This window comes from Pleuronectes platessa, chromosome 9, assembly GCF_947347685.1.
Source record: "Pleuronectes platessa chromosome 9, fPlePla1.1, whole genome shotgun sequence".
Classification (NCBI taxonomy): Eukaryota; Metazoa; Chordata; class Actinopteri; order Pleuronectiformes; family Pleuronectidae; genus Pleuronectes; species Pleuronectes platessa.
Genome location: NC_070634.1, coordinates 26,913,669 through 26,933,839, shown reverse-complemented (window position 1 = coordinate 26,933,839; position 20,171 = coordinate 26,913,669). Strand labels below are relative to the sequence as shown.

The 20,171-nt window shown below is 42.9% G+C and overlaps 4 protein-coding genes across 4 annotated transcripts; 3 read left to right on the top strand and 1 right to left on the bottom strand.

Annotated features, from left to right (window-relative positions):
- Positions 1–277: 277 nt before the first annotated feature.
- Positions 278–3,103, bottom strand: LOC128448202 (putative nuclease HARBI1). The gene is made up of 5 exons (XM_053430773.1): positions 2,307–3,103; positions 1,302–1,766; positions 1,108–1,220; positions 916–1,027; positions 278–807 (listed from the first exon to the last, which is right to left on the bottom strand). The coding sequence occupies exons 2-5, from the start codon at positions 1,732–1,734 to the stop codon at positions 437–439; spliced, it is 1,029 nt and encodes a 342-aa protein (XP_053286748.1). The 5' UTR covers positions 1,735–1,766; positions 2,307–3,103; the 3' UTR covers positions 278–436.
- A 4,236-nt stretch (positions 3,104–7,339) lies between these two features.
- Positions 7,340–10,022, top strand: LOC128448740 (phospholipase A2 inhibitor and Ly6/PLAUR domain-containing protein-like; the record flags this gene model as incomplete). The annotated part of the gene is made up of 5 exons (XM_053431513.1): positions 7,340–7,391; positions 7,705–7,815; positions 7,914–8,081; positions 8,206–8,322; positions 9,847–10,022. Coding segments are annotated over exons 1-5 (624 nt in total), but the record flags the coding sequence as incomplete, so codon positions are not given.
- A 1,278-nt stretch (positions 10,023–11,300) lies between these two features.
- Positions 11,301–12,494, top strand: LOC128448739 (mucin-2-like; the record flags this gene model as incomplete). Its single annotated transcript, XM_053431512.1, has 2 exons — positions 11,301–11,624; positions 11,934–12,494. Coding segments are annotated over 2 exons (885 nt in total), but the record flags the coding sequence as incomplete, so codon positions are not given.
- A 1,644-nt stretch (positions 12,495–14,138) lies between these two features.
- LOC128448738 (integumentary mucin C.1-like) lies at positions 14,139–15,305 on the top strand (the record flags this gene model as incomplete). The annotated part of the gene is made up of 2 exons (XM_053431510.1): positions 14,139–14,438; positions 14,751–15,305. Coding segments are annotated over 2 exons (855 nt in total), but the record flags the coding sequence as incomplete, so codon positions are not given.
- Positions 15,306–20,171: the final 4,866 nt, after the last annotated feature.

Here is a 20,171-nt window from a genome sequence, read left to right as displayed (position 1 = left end):
AGCCATGCTGGAAATTACAATGGGGAAGAAGGTCCATCAACCTCCACAGCACAGCTTACCTCAGTAAGATGTTGTTCAGCATTGACCCACAACTTACAATGACACTAAATAGACATGGCACTGAAATTCAATGTCATTTATGTTCCTATAGCTCCCTGTGAAACAACTTTACAAGGTATATTTAGAATCTCAAATAAACAAATCACACCTAGAAATGGAGCACATAAGGCTGCAGATCACCAAAACAGAAAAGGAAATACAACTGCTGGACCATCAGTTAAAGGTGGGTGACGTGCCCACAGGTGGATGTTTTTTAATTGTTTCAACAACAAAGGATTAACAACTGTACAAAATTTGTCCTTCTAGGAAATAAAGAAGACCTCATAAAATGAGATGCATATTGTCGTTCTTGAACATTGGGGAGGTGATGGGTCAGTTAGAAATGATTGACACATATCATGTCTCTAACAGCTCTTCCATCTCGTGTATCAGCAGGGGGGGTATGATTAATACCTAGATCACAGGGGGAAAGAGTAGGACATTGTTCTCCTCTAATAGTGGCAATGTTGTGGAGAACCACACATGCCACTATAATGTCACAAGCTCTCTCTGGGGTGACCCTGAGCCTACGAAGGCACTGGAACCGGGCCTTGAGTATCCCGATGGTCATCTCCACTCTGGCTCGTGTCCTGCAGTGAGCCAAGTTGTAGTGTCGCTGTGGGCCAGGCTCAGGGTCAGGGTAAGGGGTCAGCAGATAGCGCTGGCAGGGGTACCCTCTGTCTCCGAGTAGGTAACCATCGAACTCTACTATGATAATACAAGATACAGTTTGTTTCAGTTGCAATAGGAGGAAACAAAATATTTGATCATAGGATATAACTATATACTGTATATAAATTATATATATAAACTCACCACCGGCAAATCTGGCACTCAGTGTTGACTCACGAAACATTCGTGAGTCATGCACAGACCCAGGCCACTTCGCTTCCACATTGTTAATCATGTGGGCTCCATCACATATGATCTTCACAGTGGAGAACAGTAATTAGCTGTATGGTGTAGTGTATTTAATTTGGAATGTTAAAGGCTACTATTTAGGCCTACCTGCACATTAATGCTGTGGACAGATTTCCTATTCACATAATCTCCTTCATTTATTGAAGGAGCGATGATAGGAATGTGAGTGCCATCTATGCAGCCAATCACACCTGGAAACCCTAAAATATATCAAATTGACTGATTAGTGCTTCAAGTCTCAAAGCTTTATGACATAAATGAATTACTGCTTAGACTGATACCTGCAATTCTGTGGAACTCTTCTTTGAGAAGTCTGGTGGGTCTGTGACTTGGGAACACTACAAACGTGCATAGTAGCTGTTTCAGTGCAAGTGTCACATTTCGGACAGCCCGACAGACAGTTGCCTTGGACACATGCTCTGCATCACCGACGTTATACAAAAAACTGCCGTTGGCAAAAAAACGAAGTGCAATACAAAGAATTTGCTCGGAACTGAGAGCATGTCCACGATGCGTCATGTGAGCGATGTGAGGGCTGAGAATATCGTTTATATAAATTATAGATGATGCAGAGAAACGGAAACGCTCAAACAGATACTCATCAGGGAATGATAAAACATCCAATCGGGGTCTAATAATCCTCTCCCGGTGGAGATGTCTGCGGAGTATCTGCGCCTCGACATCAACTGGCTCTTCAATAAAAGGACACGCCATGTCTGCCACTGCCTTCAGTCTGCAGGCTTCAACTTAAGAGCAGGAGAAACTCGGGGTTAGTTGAAGAAAACCTGCCAGCGAGCAGGTTAGGTTCACGGAGTATGTTGCCAGGGTAACTGACTCAGAGTAAAGCTGAACTGGCTTTGTGAAACTGAAAAACCAGAGTTTCCCTCATCTCAGGGTTAACTAACTCAGAGTTTTCACTAAACCTGCTTTGTGAAACGGGCCCGTGGTCATGAAGAAGAAACTGCAGTGGCGATTTAGCCTGAAATTTCGAGAAATTTCTCAAAGCACGAGTATTGTAAGGTCTAGGAACCTTCACTTAAATGTTCTTGACCTCTTAAATTTCCTTTTCAGTTTCTATTATTTCTCTGTGTGCACACGGCACTGCATGCCATTTTATGGGCAATGGCAGGGCGTTTTCCTATATGCAAATTTGCATCTTCCAAAGATATTGGCATTCATCAACATGAGAACACTGAGTTTGATTAGGAAAGTTCTGAAGAACAAACGAAGAAAAATTCTGAAGAAAATCAAGGTAGATGAGGTAGATTACATTACATGTCATTTACATTTTTAGAACACTCAGCATTTATGAGGGGCCATTTTAGGGGTCCAGTATCTTGCCAAGGACACTTAGGCATGTGTAACCGGTCTCTCTCTGGTGGTGATTTTCTCTGCGTTGTGTCTAAAAATGGATGACCAGGACTTGTTCTTTTCTTGACACAGGACTTTTATTTCTGTTCAGAGGTTCGGCAAAAGAGCAGAAAACATTCATCATTTGGTCACATGCCGGTCTCAGCCAGATCTAGAACATTCTGGTGTCTAATAAAAACAAAAAGACCTATATAAAAAATAATAAGTTCCAAAATACTCAAAGTATTCATAAAAATAAATAACAAAACTATAATTTACAATTACCTTTGAATGTCTCACATTCAATCAAACACATCATTAAAATAATCAAATCTTCTATTTACAAAAATAACATGAGTCTTATGCAACAAAACATACCTGTTCAGAGGTTCAGCAAAAGAACAGAAAACATTCATCATTTGGTCACATGCCTAACAAAAAAAATACATAGTTCAGAAGGCATTCTTCAGGACACAAAATGACGGATACCTACACACTTACACAAGCAAGCTAGCAAACTTAATACATGTTTGCTAGCTTGCTGTAACACTCTGAACTAACTCAAAAATGAAAATAAACCATAAAAGATTGAAGCAACTCGACTACTATGATCGTATGAAACACATGACACATTTTAAATAACTTACAGATTACTTAAATTACAAACTTTACACATTAGTGTCGCGCTGTAAACGATACGTACCGGTCTCAGCCAGATCTAGAACATTCTGGTGAAAACCGGGAGGATAAATACAATAGCCACTCGCGACCAACAGAGGGCGCCAAACACATGTGAAACACACAGTACAAAATCATTAATTAACAAAAACAGAAGTATTTCTGGCGGAATTAAATAATACTTTTAATACATGCTACATATGCAGATGGGATAGAGTGAGATTTGAACCGGCAACCTTCTTGTTGCAGAGCACCCGCTCTATCCCCTAGGCCACTCTCTCTGTGATCACACCAATTATAGCCTCCAAAACCTAATGCTGAACATCTTGCAACAACAACAGTCCATGTTTTGCAGTAATTGAGGCGTTCTTGACAGACCCTTGAATGACAGCTTAATACAGATCACTTATACCAGTGTCCCTAAATTCACATTCAAGATTCCTTTATTGGTCCAAGGGCACTTAGACAGGGGGGGTAGGGAGAGTCCTCTTGGACTTAAACAGATCCAGGACTGGTCCATATCGAGGTATGTTTGTGTCAGTCATTGAACCAGTGACCTTCCAGTCTAATGTCCGTCTTTTGTTATGAGTATCGACTCTGTGCTATCACTGAAGTTATCCTCTAACTATTTTAGTTCTATCATATTGTTCTGACATTACTAGTGAATTGGTTTTCAAGGTGTGATCTCTGTGTGGTGTGAAAGACACAAGCATTTAGAGATGAATGTAATGACGCACTTTTATTGGCTATGTTAGAAGCGATATAAATGCCAAGACTGGTTTAGCAAGAAACATATTTATGAATCTTGCGTAAGGATAACAATAATGCAGGTGTTGCAGCTTCCCACAAACCTTAAATCATATTTACAAACCTGTCCCTGAAGAGTCTTATTTTTATGTTCATATTTGTTTTGTCTCTTTCTGGTTGTGTCCTATTTGCATCACGTTAAAGTAGTTTGCATATCTTTTAGCCTTTTTGCTCGTTTTTTTGTCTCTGTGTTGTCATTTGCTTGACTTTACAAGAAGAAATATTAACACTCACTTGACACAGAGGTTCTGGACCAGTGTCCCCCCTCCCCCTCTCCGTCCATGCTGTCTGTAAATCCAGTGTTTTCTTCTTTTGTCAGTGACCTCACAGCAGCAACTAGTCTGCTGTCAACCTGTGCAGGACAGGAGATAAAATAACATTTTAGACAGCATATGAAACATGAAGCAGTTTTAACAAAACACCACAAACCTTTATTTTATTTTAAGTTTCTGTTTCGTAGTTTCCAATAATTAAGTCGGCAGCAGCTGAGGTTTTGCAGGTTATTGTTGTAATACTATTTCCACATGAGTGAATATAGGGACAATGGGTAAAATGACACTACATCCATGAGCAGCACTTTTTCTATCAGGGGCAATTCAGGGTTCAGTATCTTGCCCAAGGACACTTCGGCCTTCAGATGAGGAAGACTTCCAATTAAGTCTCCAAAAGTGAAATAGATTATTTCCCATTGTTTAGGCGTTGTTGGCGTCCTCACACAGAAACGGTTCCCACCCAAACAAACATCTGAAGCATCTGTGGGAGAAGCTTTATTACCTACCTGAAGAAAAACATACTTTTGATTTCTAAAGGCCAGAGATATAAATAGAGAGGCTGTTCCATCAATTCAACAATAGGAGGTGTGGTAATGTTGCTAAAGAACATCAACAATACAGCACAACACACTATAGAGAACAACACGTTTATTTTTTTAAGCAATTTCTTCACTGACACGATTTTGAGTCCAACAGCACAAATAAAAATAAAATGATCTGAGCCTGAACTAAATCACAGCAGCCATCTTGACCTGGAGTCATATTCAGTCTCTGTAGAACAAGACCTTTGCAAATTGAAATGTCTGTTTGACCATTTCATGTCACAATGTCTCCAGGTCTAATATCCTGGAAAACAGTTCAACCAAAGTAACACTGATTCTAAAAGAGAAGAAAAACATTTTAATGGACATTAAACATAAGAGGGCACTAAAATATAATTTTAGACTTCAGACTTATCTTCACATGATCCTTTGATGGAGACTATAGTGTTAGCATTAGCTGTGGACAGGAAACCTGAGGATACAGCCATGAGCCATTATTACTCTGTGTGTTAAAACCTTTTTAAGCCATGGGGTTTTAATCTTTGTAGAACTATAAAGTCCACTTTTCCAAGTCGTTTTATTTCTGGTTGATGTCACAGCTGAGTGTGAGGACCATCCTCAACGACTTCTTGGGAGGTCAAAGGTAACGTTGTTCGACGTGTAGCAGTTGAGGTAAAACTGAATGAGTGAAGGTGAAGCCGAGTCTTCTGTCTCACACACGCTCAATGAGAATTACTCATTTGAATAACTGAATTCAGGGTATCAAACCTAAAGTAAGTGCTGAAGATGTCTTGCATCATAGATCTATATTATATGATATATAAATATATCATATAACATTAGCATATTCTATTTTCGGCTTTAATACTAGTCCCAGAGACTTACGGAAAGTTGACGAAAAATATATAACGTATTAGACATACCATTGTTTCCCCCGATTGCTATGTGTTGTGTCGACACTGAAATAAAAGTCACATATTGAAGCTGTGTGTCAGAGAGAGAGAGAGAGAGAGAGAGAGAGAGAGAGAGAGAGAGAGAGAGAGAGCCCACCTAGTGAACATCTCTTGTTTTTCAAAGGCCTATTATTAATGTAAAAATAGAGAGAGGCTGTGCGTCAGTTCAGTAGTAGGTGTGGCAGTGTACCATAGCATCAACAATACAGCTGTCTGAGTACCAACCCTTTCTTTATTGACTTTAATAAATAACTTTACTGACGTGATGTTATTTGTTCGCCTGTCAGATAGACCAGGCAGGTCCACAGCTTGGTATGAATCCTGGGACAATGACACAGCAGCGTGTGAAATACCTCGATGAACTGTTGCCAGCATCACGTTTGCTGCGCTGCTGCTACTTCTACCCCAATCTGTTTCCATGTGGTTTGTCATTAATGATGACGACTGATCACTTGATGATTGATCTGTTGTTGATGATCAGTTGTACATTAATTTCCCCCCCCCCCCCCCCCCCCCCACACACACACACAGAGGAGGGAGGGGCCATGGTGCAGACCATAACAAAGATCCTCCACCAACAGACTGAGGAACAGAATCTATCCCAGAGCCATGACCTTCATCACACTCCTCCGTGCCCCAACACATCATAGTCTGTCAAACCCACTTTCAGAGTGCACTCCTCACACACATCAAGGACTATGAAGGAAACACACACACACACACACACACACATATCAAGGGCTGTGATTAACACGCTCACACACACTCCTTCCTCAGGGACTGAAATCCCCAAAATAATCTTTTTTTTTACTGTAAAAATGTTTATTTCTTAACTTCTGTATGTAGTTAGTTGCTAATGCTGCTAATATTGTTGTTTTCAAACTATATTTCTCCACATTTTGACACCTATATATAGATATATCTTGGAAGGAGAAGACTCTTATACTTTTATTGTACAATGATGACAATAAAGATCTTGGTCAAGGTGTAAATTGTTCTTTCATTGCAATGTTGGTAAAACTATATCATGATATCTAAAATTAAAAATGTGTAGTGTTTTACTTATGTTTAATTTTAATTTAACCCAGTAATACTGGATTTTTTTTTGGTGTATAGTCTACTTTAAATAACTGGATTAGTGTAATATCACATAATTATTATTAACAAAGTACTCACTTTTTCAGATGATAAATGACAAGAAGCGTATGTAACATTTGATCATTTTAAAAACAACTTATCATAACAACTTATTATTTAGAGTTCTGAGAAACATGAAATCAAAACTTTTAACAAAAGATTCTGTTACTCAGAGAAAGTCTGTTAAACTCTGTAATTAATTAAGCCGTATCAAATACATTGATATATATATATATATATAATACAAATTAATACTTAAATGACCCTGAGGGAAATTTAGCTCTCTGTTTTAGGCTTTTTGTTTTTGGTGCACAATCCTAAACAGGTTAACAGTGACAATGTTAAAATGGGTGTGTTTAGGTGTGTTGTCGTGTATTGTCGTGTGTTGACGTGTTTTCTATGTGACAAAAGAGAGACTGACAGTTTCAATGATCACGCTGTAAAAATTTAAACACGCCCAATCCCTGAGATATTCAGACGTGTATCAGTCATACAGGCGTTCATCACCTGTAGAGTATATAAAGTGCCTCCGTGCAGATGAGAGGTCGTATAAGGAATCTACTGAACTTACCTGTTCATCATGATGAAGCTGCTTCTTTCTCTGACTCTCATCTGGGCGCTCTCCAGAACAGGTAACTAACTACTATTTTAAATAATAGATTATTATTTATCATATTGTATTATTAATATCCTTGAAAATATAAGGAGGCTCTATTGATCCTCAGAGGAGAAATTCATAAGTTACAGTACAGCAGTACAAGAAACAGACTAAACAGGTGGGAAGCAGATGAAATAATTTAGTCATGTATGTAGTGTCTATTTATATTTAAATTACAACCCATATGTCTTAAACTCCTTTTGAACAGTGAGAAGATTTTTGAGCCTTTATGAAACACAATTTAGATCAGATCAACATATCACTGACTATTTTTCTCCACATTGCAGGTGAAGCACTTATGTGTGAAACTTGCACAGATGTTACAGATGCTAACTGTTCAGCCACAGCAGCAGTTACATGTCCCACAGGCACGATGTGTATCACAGCTTCCATTCAAGGTAAACTTCTCTACAAGTTACTTTCCAGTGAAATACATGTACTGCAAAGTGACGTGTGCTTTCCATCACCATTAACAAACTGCACTTTGACTCTGCAGCCGTTTCATCTGGGACTCCTGGACAGCAAATCTACAAGGCCTGTGCCCCCCCCTCCCTGTGTCCAGCCATTGGCTCTTCTACATTTTCAGTGAACTTGGGTCTTTCCAGTGCACTTGCAAATGCTACATGCTGCAACGCAGACAGCTGCAACTCCAACACTCTGCCTTGTAAGTAGATGTAGATGAGTCTTATTAATCTGCATCCTTCTCCTGACATGTTCTGTTTTTAATCCATAACACTTCCATCTTCTCTCTTCCTCTAATAAACAGTGTCATTTTTTGTCTGTTTCAGTCCCTGTGGTTCCAGCAGATAACAGTCTACAGTGTCACGTTTGTAACCCCGTCACCTCTGATTGCAGCTCTTCAGTACAATGTAAGGGAACAGAGGATCGCTGCTTTCAAGCCAGTGGTAAGTCTTCTTCTTATATACTGCACTAAACAAAGTTTATCTGTGTTACTCTGTATTTATGATCCATAACATTAGAGATTAAAAACTTACTTTTTACAGCCTTATGTCTTTTTATGAAAAGTTTATTTTCTCATCATGTTAAGATCATCATTATGTTTTAGAATTAAACAGCACCCAGGAGATAAAGTAGTTAAAATAAGTTTCATCTTAACCAGTTGACAAAACTATTAATTATTAATATATTTAAGTTTAATTTTGCCTGGACCTTTCGCATTTTTTGTTTGGCACAATTTCTTGTTTTAGCTCCATGACGAATAGCGTCGCTTAAAAGCTCAAGCTCCCACTGCTCCCACTGCAGGGCTGCGCTGGGGAGCTGGGGCTCTCGCAGCCAGGCTCACCGGGGGTGAGGGGGGCGGGACACTCAAAACAGGTCAATCTGAGGAGGGCTGTTTTAGACAGAGTAAAAAGATGCTGTTTTAAATGATCCTTGTGGTATTTTGACCAAAATATGTTACAGACATTTCATTAAGACCCCAAGGAGCCATATCAGCTGTGGTAAAATGGGCATAATATGTCCCCTTTAAAACTGGCAGACTCTCCTTCTGTAAAAATAACAGTGACCTACAAAAGATTAACAAACGAAATATTGGAATTATTGACAAAAATGGAAAACTATCCTTTATCTCTCTGTAGCATATCCCCCGGAAGATGGTCGAGACTTTCAACAGATTTTTTCAGGTTTATTTGAAACTTCCCTAAACAACACATTAAGAGCTTGTGCCTCTTTGGAGGGTCTAAAACATAAAACTTTTCCTTTGTGAAGTTACAGATTCATAACAGTAAGTCTGTGTCTATACAGGAACTATGATTTCAAGGGAATGCTTTACACTTCCTAATAAAAATATCTTTCTTTGTCGAAAAAAAAGTTTTTGCTAATTGTGATTTTCTTTGATTCCAAAATGACTTAAATGAACAATTCTTTGTTTTAATAATAATTGAACTAAGAAATGGTAACAGCCTTGAAAACATAAGATAAATACTGCAAAACAATAAACATAGAACAAACTCATCAATTGAGTTAGATTTAGTTCAACATTTTGACTGACGTGAACGTATGTTTAAATTGTGGACTTGCTTCTTTCACTGAGACAAGTAACTTAACATCAGACTGAAACACAGTGTTCTGCTGCCCTCTGCTGGTTGAAAGCTTCAGGCCTGTATCACCTCTGAAAACAACCTGTATAGTTGAAGGGTGTGGTTGGATTGGATCACACGTATTCTCTGTTGCACACGTGAGAACATATAACTGTGAAATCAGTGAAGTCACGAGGTCCTGAAGTACACGTGTACATGTCAGTAATAAGGTGCGATGCTAAAATACTGCACGACTGTAACCATGGCAACGACTAATGTTTAACTACTGTCATCAAAAACATTTCCTTGTGAATTCAAGTTATTCTTAAAGTGAAGAATTCTCTCTCAAGTTATCGAACTAACAAACCTACAATTGTGTTTCATCTTTAGTGACAAATGCGGGCGGCACTTCTCCAGCTTTTGGCTGTGCATCTACAAATCTGTGTGCAGTTGCTACCAGCCTGGGGTCACTGCCTTTCATGCAAGATGTTGGTACCATTAGCAGTGGACCAGCCTGTTGTGGGACTAGTTTGTGTAACACTCTCACTACAACAACAACAACCCCAACGACAACAACCACGACCCCAACTACAACAACCACTACCCCAACTACAACTACCACTACCCCAACTACAACAACCACTACCCCAACTACAACAACCACTACCCCAACAACAACAACCACTTCCCCAACTACAACAACCACTACCCCAACTACAACAACCACTACCCCAACTACAACTACCACTACCCCAACAACAACAACGACTTCTCCAACTACAACAACCACTACCCCAACTACAACAACCACTACACCAACTACAACAACCACAACCCCAACTACAACAACCACTACCCCAACAACAACAACCACGACCCCAACTACAACAACCACAACCCCAACTACAACAACCACTACCCCAACGACAACAACCACTACCCCAACAACAACAACCACGACCCCAACTACAACAACCACAACCCCAACTACAACAACCACTACCCCAACGACAACAACGACTTCTCCAACTACAACAACCACTACCCCAACTACAACAACCACTACCCCAACGACAACAACCACGACCCCAACTACAACAACCACTACCCCAACTACAACAACCACTACACCAACTACAACAACCACTTCCCCAACTACAACTACCACTACCCCAACTACAACAACCACTACCCCAACTACAACAACCACTTCCCCAACTACAACTACCACTACCCCAACTACAACAACCACTACCCCAACTACAACAACCACTACACCAACTACAACAACAACTACCCCAACTACAACAACCACTACACCAACTACAACAACCACTACACCAACTACAACAACCACTACCCCAACTACAACAACCACTACCCCAACTACAACAACCACTACCCCAACAACAACAACCACTACCCCAACTACAACTACCACTACCCCAACTACAACAACCACTACACCAACTACAACAAACACTACCCCAACTACAACTACCACTACCCCAACTACAACAACCACTACCCCAACTACAACAACCACTACACCAACTACAACAACCACTACCCCAACTACAACAACCACTACCCCAACTACAACAACCACTAACCCAACAACAACAACCACTTCTCCAACTACAACAACCACTACCCCAAAGACAACAACCACGACCCCAACTACAACAACCACTACAACAACTACAACAACCACTACCCCAACAACAACAACAACCACTAACCCAACAACAACAACCACTTCTCCAACTACAACAACCACTACCCCAACTACAACAACCACTACCCCAACAACAACTACCACTACCCCAACTACAACAACCACTAGCCCAACTACAACAACCACTACACCAACTACAACAACCACTACCCCAACTACAACAACCACCACCCCAACTACAACAACCACTACCCCAACGACAACAACAACGACCCCAACTACAACAACCACTCCCCCAACTACAACAACCACTACACCAACTACAACAACCACTACACCAACTACAACAACCACTACCCCAACTACAACAACCACTACCCCAACAACAACAACCACTTCCCCAACTACAACAACCACTACCCCAACTACAACAACCACTACCCCAACTACAACTACCACTACCCCAACAACAACAACGGCTTCTCCAACTACAACAACCACTACCCCAACTACAACAACCACTACACCAACTACAACAACCACAACCCCAACTACAACAACCACTACCCCAACAACAACAACGACTTCTCCAACTACAACAACCACTACCCCAACTACAACAACCACTACCCCAACGACAACAACCACGACCCCAACTACAACAACCACAACCCCAAGTACAACAACCACTACCCCAACAACAACAATGACTTCTCCAACTACAACAACCACTACCCCAACTACAACAACCACTACCCCAACGACAACAACCACGACCCCAACTACAACAACCACTACCCCAACTACAACAACCACTACACCAACTACAACAACCACTTCCCCAACTACAACTACCACTACCCCAACTACAACAACCACTACCCCAACAACAACTACCACTACCCCAACTACAACAACCACTAGCCCAACTACAACAACCACTACACCAACTACAACAACCACTACCCCAACTACAACAACCTCTACCCCAACTACAACAACCACTACCCCAACAACAACTACCACTACCCCAACTACAACAACCACTAGCCCAACTACAACAACCACTACACCAACTACAACAACCACTACCCCAACTATAACAACCACTACCCCAACGACAACAACAACGACCCCAACTACAACAACCACTCCCCCAACTACAACAACCACTACACCAACTACAACAACCACTTCACCAACTACAACAACCACTACCCCAACTACAAAAACCACTACCCCAACAACAACAACCACTTCCCCAACTACAACAACCACTACCCCAACTACAACAACCACTACCCCAACTACAACTACCACTACCCCAACAACAACAACGGCTTCTCCAACTACAACAACCACTACCCCAACTACAACAACAACTACACCAACTACAACAACCACAACCCCAACTACAACAACCACTACCCCAACAACAACAACGACTTCTCCAACTACAACAACCACTACCCCAACTACAACAACCACTACCCCAACGACAACAACCACGACCCCAACTACAACAACCACAACCCCAACTACAACAACCACTACCCCAACAACAACAATGACTTCTCCAACTACAACAACCACTACCCCAACTACAACAACCACTACCCCAACGACAACAACCACGACCCCAACTACAACAACCACTACCCCAACTACAACAACCACTACACCAACTACAACAACCACTTCCCCAACTACAACTACCACTACCCCAACTACAACAACCACTTCCCCAACTACAACTACCACTACCCCAACTACAACAACCAATACCCCAACTACAACAACCACTACACCAACTACAACAACAACTACCCCAACTACAACAACCACTACACCAACTACAACAACCACTACACCAACTACAACAACCACTACCCCAACTACAACAACCACTACCCCAACTACAACAACCACTACCCCAACAACAACAACCACTACCCCAACTACAACTACCACTACCCCAACTACAACAACCACTACACCAACTACAACAAACACTACCCCAACTACAACTACCACTACCCCAACTACAACAACCACTACACCAACTACAACAACCACTACCCCAACTACAACAACCACTACACCAACTACAACAACCACAACCCCAACTACAACAACCACTACCCCAACAACAACAACGACTTCTCCAACAACAACAACGACTTCTCCAACTACAACAACCACGACCCCAACTACAACAACCACTACACCAACTACAACAACCACAACCCCAACTACAACTACCACTACCCCAACTACAACAGCCACTACCCTAACTACAACAACCACTATACCAACTACAACAACCACTACCCCAACTACAACTACCACTACCCCAGCTACAACAACCACTACCCCAACTACAACAACCACTACAACAACTACAACAACCACTACCCCAACAACAACAACAACCACTAACCCAACAACAACAACCACTTCACCAACTACAACAACCACTACCCCAACTACAACAACCACTACCCCAACTACAACTACCACTACCCCAACTACAACAACCACTAGCCCGACTACAACAACCACTACACCAACTACAACAACCACTACCCCAACTACAACAACCACTACCCCAACTACAACAACCACTACCCCAACGACAACAACCACGACCCCAACTACAACAACCACTACCCCAACTACAACAACCACTACACCAACTACAACAACCACTACACCAACTACAACAACCACTACCCCAACTACAACTACCACTACCCCAACTACAACAACCACTACCCAAACTACAACAACCACTACACCAACTACAACAACCACTACCCCAACTACAACAACCACTACACCAACTACAACAACCACTACCCCAACTACAACTACCACTACCCCAACTACAACAACCACTACCCCAACTACAACAACCACTACACCAACTACAACAACCACTACCCCAACTACAACAACCACTAGCCCAACTACAACAACCACTACACCAACTACAACAACCACTACCCCAACTACAACAACCACTACCCCAACTACAACAACCAATACCCCAACGACAACAACCACGACCCCAACTACAACAACCACTACCCCAACTACAACAACCACTACACCAACTACAACAACCACTACACCAACTACAACAACCACTACCCCAACTACAACTACCACTACCCCAACTACAACAACCACTACCCAAACAACAACCACTACACCAACTACAACAACCACTACCCCAACTACAACAACCACTACCCCAACTACAACAACCACTACACCAACTACAACAACCACTACCCCAACTACAACTACCACTACCCCAGCTACAACAACCACTACCCCAACTACAACAACGACTTATCCAACTACAACAACCACTACCCCAACGAATACAACCACGACCCCAACTACAACAACCACTACCCCAACTACAACAACCACTACACCAACTACAACAACCACTACACCAACTACAACAACCACTACCCCAACTACAACTACCCCAACTACAACAACCACTACCCCAACTACAACAACCACTACACCAACTACAACAACCACTACCCCAACTACAACAACCACTACCCCAACTACAACAACCACTACACCAACTACAACAACCACTACCCCAACTACAACTACCACTACCCCAGCTACAACAACCACTACCCCAACTACAACAACCACTACCCCAACTACAACAACCACTACACCAACTACAACAACCACTACCCCAACAACAACAAAAAACACTACCCCAACAACAACAACCACTACCACAACTACAACCACCACTACACCAACTACTACAACCACTACCCCAACTACAACAACCACTACCCCAACAACAACAACGACTTCTCCAACTACTACAACCACTACCCCAACGACAACAACCACGACCCCAACTACAACAACCACTACACCAACTACAACAACCACTACCCCAACGACAACAACCACGACCCCAACTACAACAACCACTACACCAACTACAATAACCACTACCCCAGCTACAACAACCACTACCCCAACTACAACAACCACTACCCCAACAACAACAACGACTTCTCCAACTACAACAACCACTACCCCAACGACAACAACCACGACCCCAACTACAACAACCACTACACTAACTACAACAACCACTACCCCAACTACAACTACCACTACCCCAACTACAACAACCACTACCCCAACTACAACAACCACTACCCCAACTACAACAACCACTACCCCAACTACAACAACCACTACCCCAGCTACAACAACCACTTCCCCAACTACAACTACAACTACCCCAACTACAACAACCACTACCCCAACGACAACAACCACGACCCCAACTACAACAACCACTACACCAACTACAATAACCACTACCCCAGCTACAACAACCACTACCCCAACTACAACAACCACTACCCCAACAACAACAACGACTTCTCCAACTACAACAACCACTACCCCAACGACAACAACCACGACCCCAACTACAACAACCACTACACCAACTACAACAACCACTACCCCAACTACAACTACCACTACCCCAACTACAACAACCACTACCCCAACTACAACAACCACTACCCCAACTACAACAACCACTACCCCAACTACAACAACCACTACCCCAGCTACAACAACCACTTCCCCAACTACAACTACCACTACCCCAACTACAACAACCACTACCCCAACTACAACAACCACTACACCAACTACAACAACCACTACCCCAGCAACAACAACAACCACTACCCCAACAACAACAACCACTTCTCCAACTACAACAACCACTACCCCAACTACAACAACCACTACCCCAACTACAACTACCACTACCCCAACTACAACAACCACTAGCCCAACTACGACAACCACTACACCAACTACAACAGCCACTACCCCAACTACAACAACCACTACCCCGCCTACAACAACCACTACCCCAACTACAACAACCACTACCCCAACTACAACAACCACTACACCAACTGCATTAACCATTACCCCAACTACAACAACCACTAGCCCAACTACAACAACCGCTACCCCAACTACAACAACCACTACCCCAACTACAACAACAACTACCCCAACTACAACAACCACTACACCAACTACAACAACCACTACCCCAACTACAACAACCACTACCCCAACTACAACAACCACTACCCCAACGACAATTACCACTACCCCAACTACAACAACCACTACCCCAACTACAACAACCACTACACCAACTACAACAACCACTACCCCAACTACAACAACCACTACCCCGTCTACAACAACCACTACCCCAACTACAACAACCACTACACCAACTACAACAACTGCTACCCCAACTACAACAACTACTACCCCAACAACAACTACCACTACCCCAACTACAACAACCACTACCCCAACAACAACAACCACTACACCAACTACAACAACCACTACCCCAACTACAACTACCACTACCCCAACTACAACAACCACTACCCCAACTACAACAACCACTACCCCAACTACAACAACCAGTTCTCCAACTACAACAACCACTACGCCAACTACAACTACCACTACCCCAACTACAACAACCACTACCCCGCCTACAACAACCACTACACCAACTACAACTACCACTACCCCAACTACAACAACCACTACCCCAACTACAACTACCACTACCCCAACTACAACAACCACTACCCCGCCTACAACAACCACTACACCAACTACAACAACCACTACCCCAACTACAACAACCACGACCCAAACTACAACAACCACTACCCCAACTACAACAACCACTACACCAACTACAACAACCACTACACCAACTACAACAACCACTACCCCAACTACAACTACCACTACCCCAACTACAACAACCACTACCCAAACTACAACAACCACTACACCAACTACAACAACCACTACCCCAACTACAACAACCACTACCCCAACTACAACAACCACTACCCCGCATACAACAACCACTACACCAACTACAACAACCACTACCCCAACTACAACAACCACGACCCAAACTACAACAACCACTACCCCAACTACAACAACCACTACACCAACTACAACAACCACTACACCAACTACAACAACCACTACCCCAACTACAACTACCACTACCCCAACTACAACAACCACTTCTCCAACTACAACAACCACTACCCCAACTACAACAACCACTACCCCAACTACAACTACCACTACCCCAACTACAACAACCACTAGCCCAACTACGACAACCACTACACCAACTACAACAGCCACTACCCCAACTACAACAACCACTACCCCGCATACAACAACCACTACCCCAACTACAACAACCACTACCCCAACTACAACAACCACTACACCAACTGCATTAACCATTACCCCAACTACAACAACCACTAGCCCAACTACAACAACCGCTACCCCAACTACAACAACCACTACCCCGACTACAACAACAACTACCCCAACTACAACAACCACTACACCAACTACAACAACCACTACCCCAACTACAACAACCACTACCCCAACTACAACAACCACTACCCCAACGACAATTACCACTACCCCAACTACAACAACCACTACCCCAACTACAACAACCACTACACCAACTACAACAACCACTACCCCAACTACAACAACCACTACCCCGTCTACAACAACCACTACCCCAACTACAACAACCACTACACCAACTACAACAACTACTACCCCAACTACAACAACTACTACCCCAACAACAACTACCACTACCCCAACTACAACAACCACTACACCAACTACAACAACCACTACCCCAACTACAACAACCACTACCCCAACTACAACAACCACTACCCCGCATACAACAACCACTACACCAACTACAACAACCACTACCCCAACTACAACAACCACGACCCAAACTACAACAACCACTACCCCAACTACAACAACCACTACACCAACTACAACAACCACTACACCAACTACAACAACCACTACCCCAACTACAACTACCACTACCCCAACTACAACAACCACTACCCAAACTATAACAACCACTACACCAACTACAACAACCACTACCCCAACTACAACAACCACTACACCAACTACAACAACCACTACCCCAACTACAACTACCACTTCCCCAACTACAACAACCACTACCCCAACTACAACAACCACTACACCAACTACAACAACCACTACCCCAACTACAACAACCACTAGCACAACTACAACAACCACTACACCAACTACAACAACCACTGCCCCAACTACAACAACCACTACCCCAACTACAACAACCAATACCCCAACGACAACAACCACGACCCCAACTACAACAACCACTACCCCAACTACAACTACCACTACCCCAACTACAACAACCACTACCCAAACAACAACAACTACACCAACTACAACAACCACTACCCCAACTACAACAACCAGTACCCCAACTACAACAACCACTACACCAACTACAACAACAACTACCCCAACTACAACTACCACTACCCCAGCTACAACAACCACTACCCCAACTACAACAACGACTTATCCAACTACAACAACCACTACCCCAACGAATACAACCACGACCCCAACTACAACAACCACTACCCCAACTACAACAACCACTACACCAACTACAACAACCACTACACCAACTACAACAACCACTACCCCAACTACAACTACCCCAACTACAACAACCACTACCCCAACTACAACAACCACTACACCAACTACAACAACCACTACCCCAACTACAACAACCACTACCCCAACTACAACAACCACTACACCAACTACAACAACCACTACCCCAACTACAACTACCACTACCCCAGCTACAACAACCACTACCCCAACTACAACAACCACTACCCCAACTACAACAACCACTACACCAACTACAACAACCACTACCCCAACAACAACAAAAACCACTACCCCAACAACAACAACCACTACCCCAACTACAACAACCACTACACCAACTACAACAACCACTACCCCAACTACAACAACCACTACCCCAACAACAACAACAACTTCTCCAACTACAACAACCACTACCCCAACGACAACAACCACGACCCCAACTACAACAACCACTACACCAACTACAACAACCACTACCCCAACGACAACAACCACGACCCCAACTACAACAACCACTACACCAACTACAATAACCACTACCCCAACTACAACTACCACTACCCCAACTACAACAACCACTACCCCAGCTACAACAACCACTACCCTAGCAACAACAACAACCACTACCCCAACAACAACAACCACTTCTCCAACTACAACAACCACTACCCCAACTACAACAACCACTACCCCAACTACAACTACCACTACCCCAACTACAACAACCACTAGCCCAACTACGACAACCACTACACCAACTACAACAGCCACTACCCCAACTACAACAACCACTACCCCGCCTACAACAACCACTACACCAACTGCAATAACCATTACCCCAACTACAACAACCACTAGCCCAACTACAACAACCGCTACCCCAACTACAACAACCACTACCCCAACTACAACAACAACTACCCCAAATACAACAACCACTACACCAACTACAACAACCACTACCCCAACTACAACAACCAGTTCTCCAACTACAACAACCACTACCCCAACTACAACAACCACTTCTCCAACTACAACAACCACAACCCCAACTACAACAACCACTACCCCAACTACAACTACCACTACCCCAACTACAACAACCACTAGCCCAACTACAAAAACCACTACCCCAACTACAACAACCACTACACCAACTGCAACAACCACTACCCCAACTACAACAACCACTAGCCCAACTACAACAACCACTTCCCCAACTACAACTACCACTACCCCAACTACAACAACCACTACCCCAACGACAATTACCACTACCCCAACTACAACAACCACTACCCCGTCTACAACAACCACTACCCCAACTACAACAACCACTACACCAACTACA

Coding starts and splice junctions, on each gene's coding strand:
- LOC128448202 (XM_053430773.1), bottom strand. CDS start 1,734: ATGGCGTGTCCTTTTATTGAAGAGCCAGTTGATGTCGAGGCGCAGATA. Junction 1,028..1,107: donor TCCACAGCATTAATGTGCAG/GTAGGCCTAAAT, acceptor TCCACTGTGAAG/ATCATATGTGATGGAGCCCA. Junction 808..915: donor GAGTGCCAGATTTGCCGGTG/GTGAGTTTATAT, acceptor GTATTATCATAG/TAGAGTTCGATGGTTACCTA.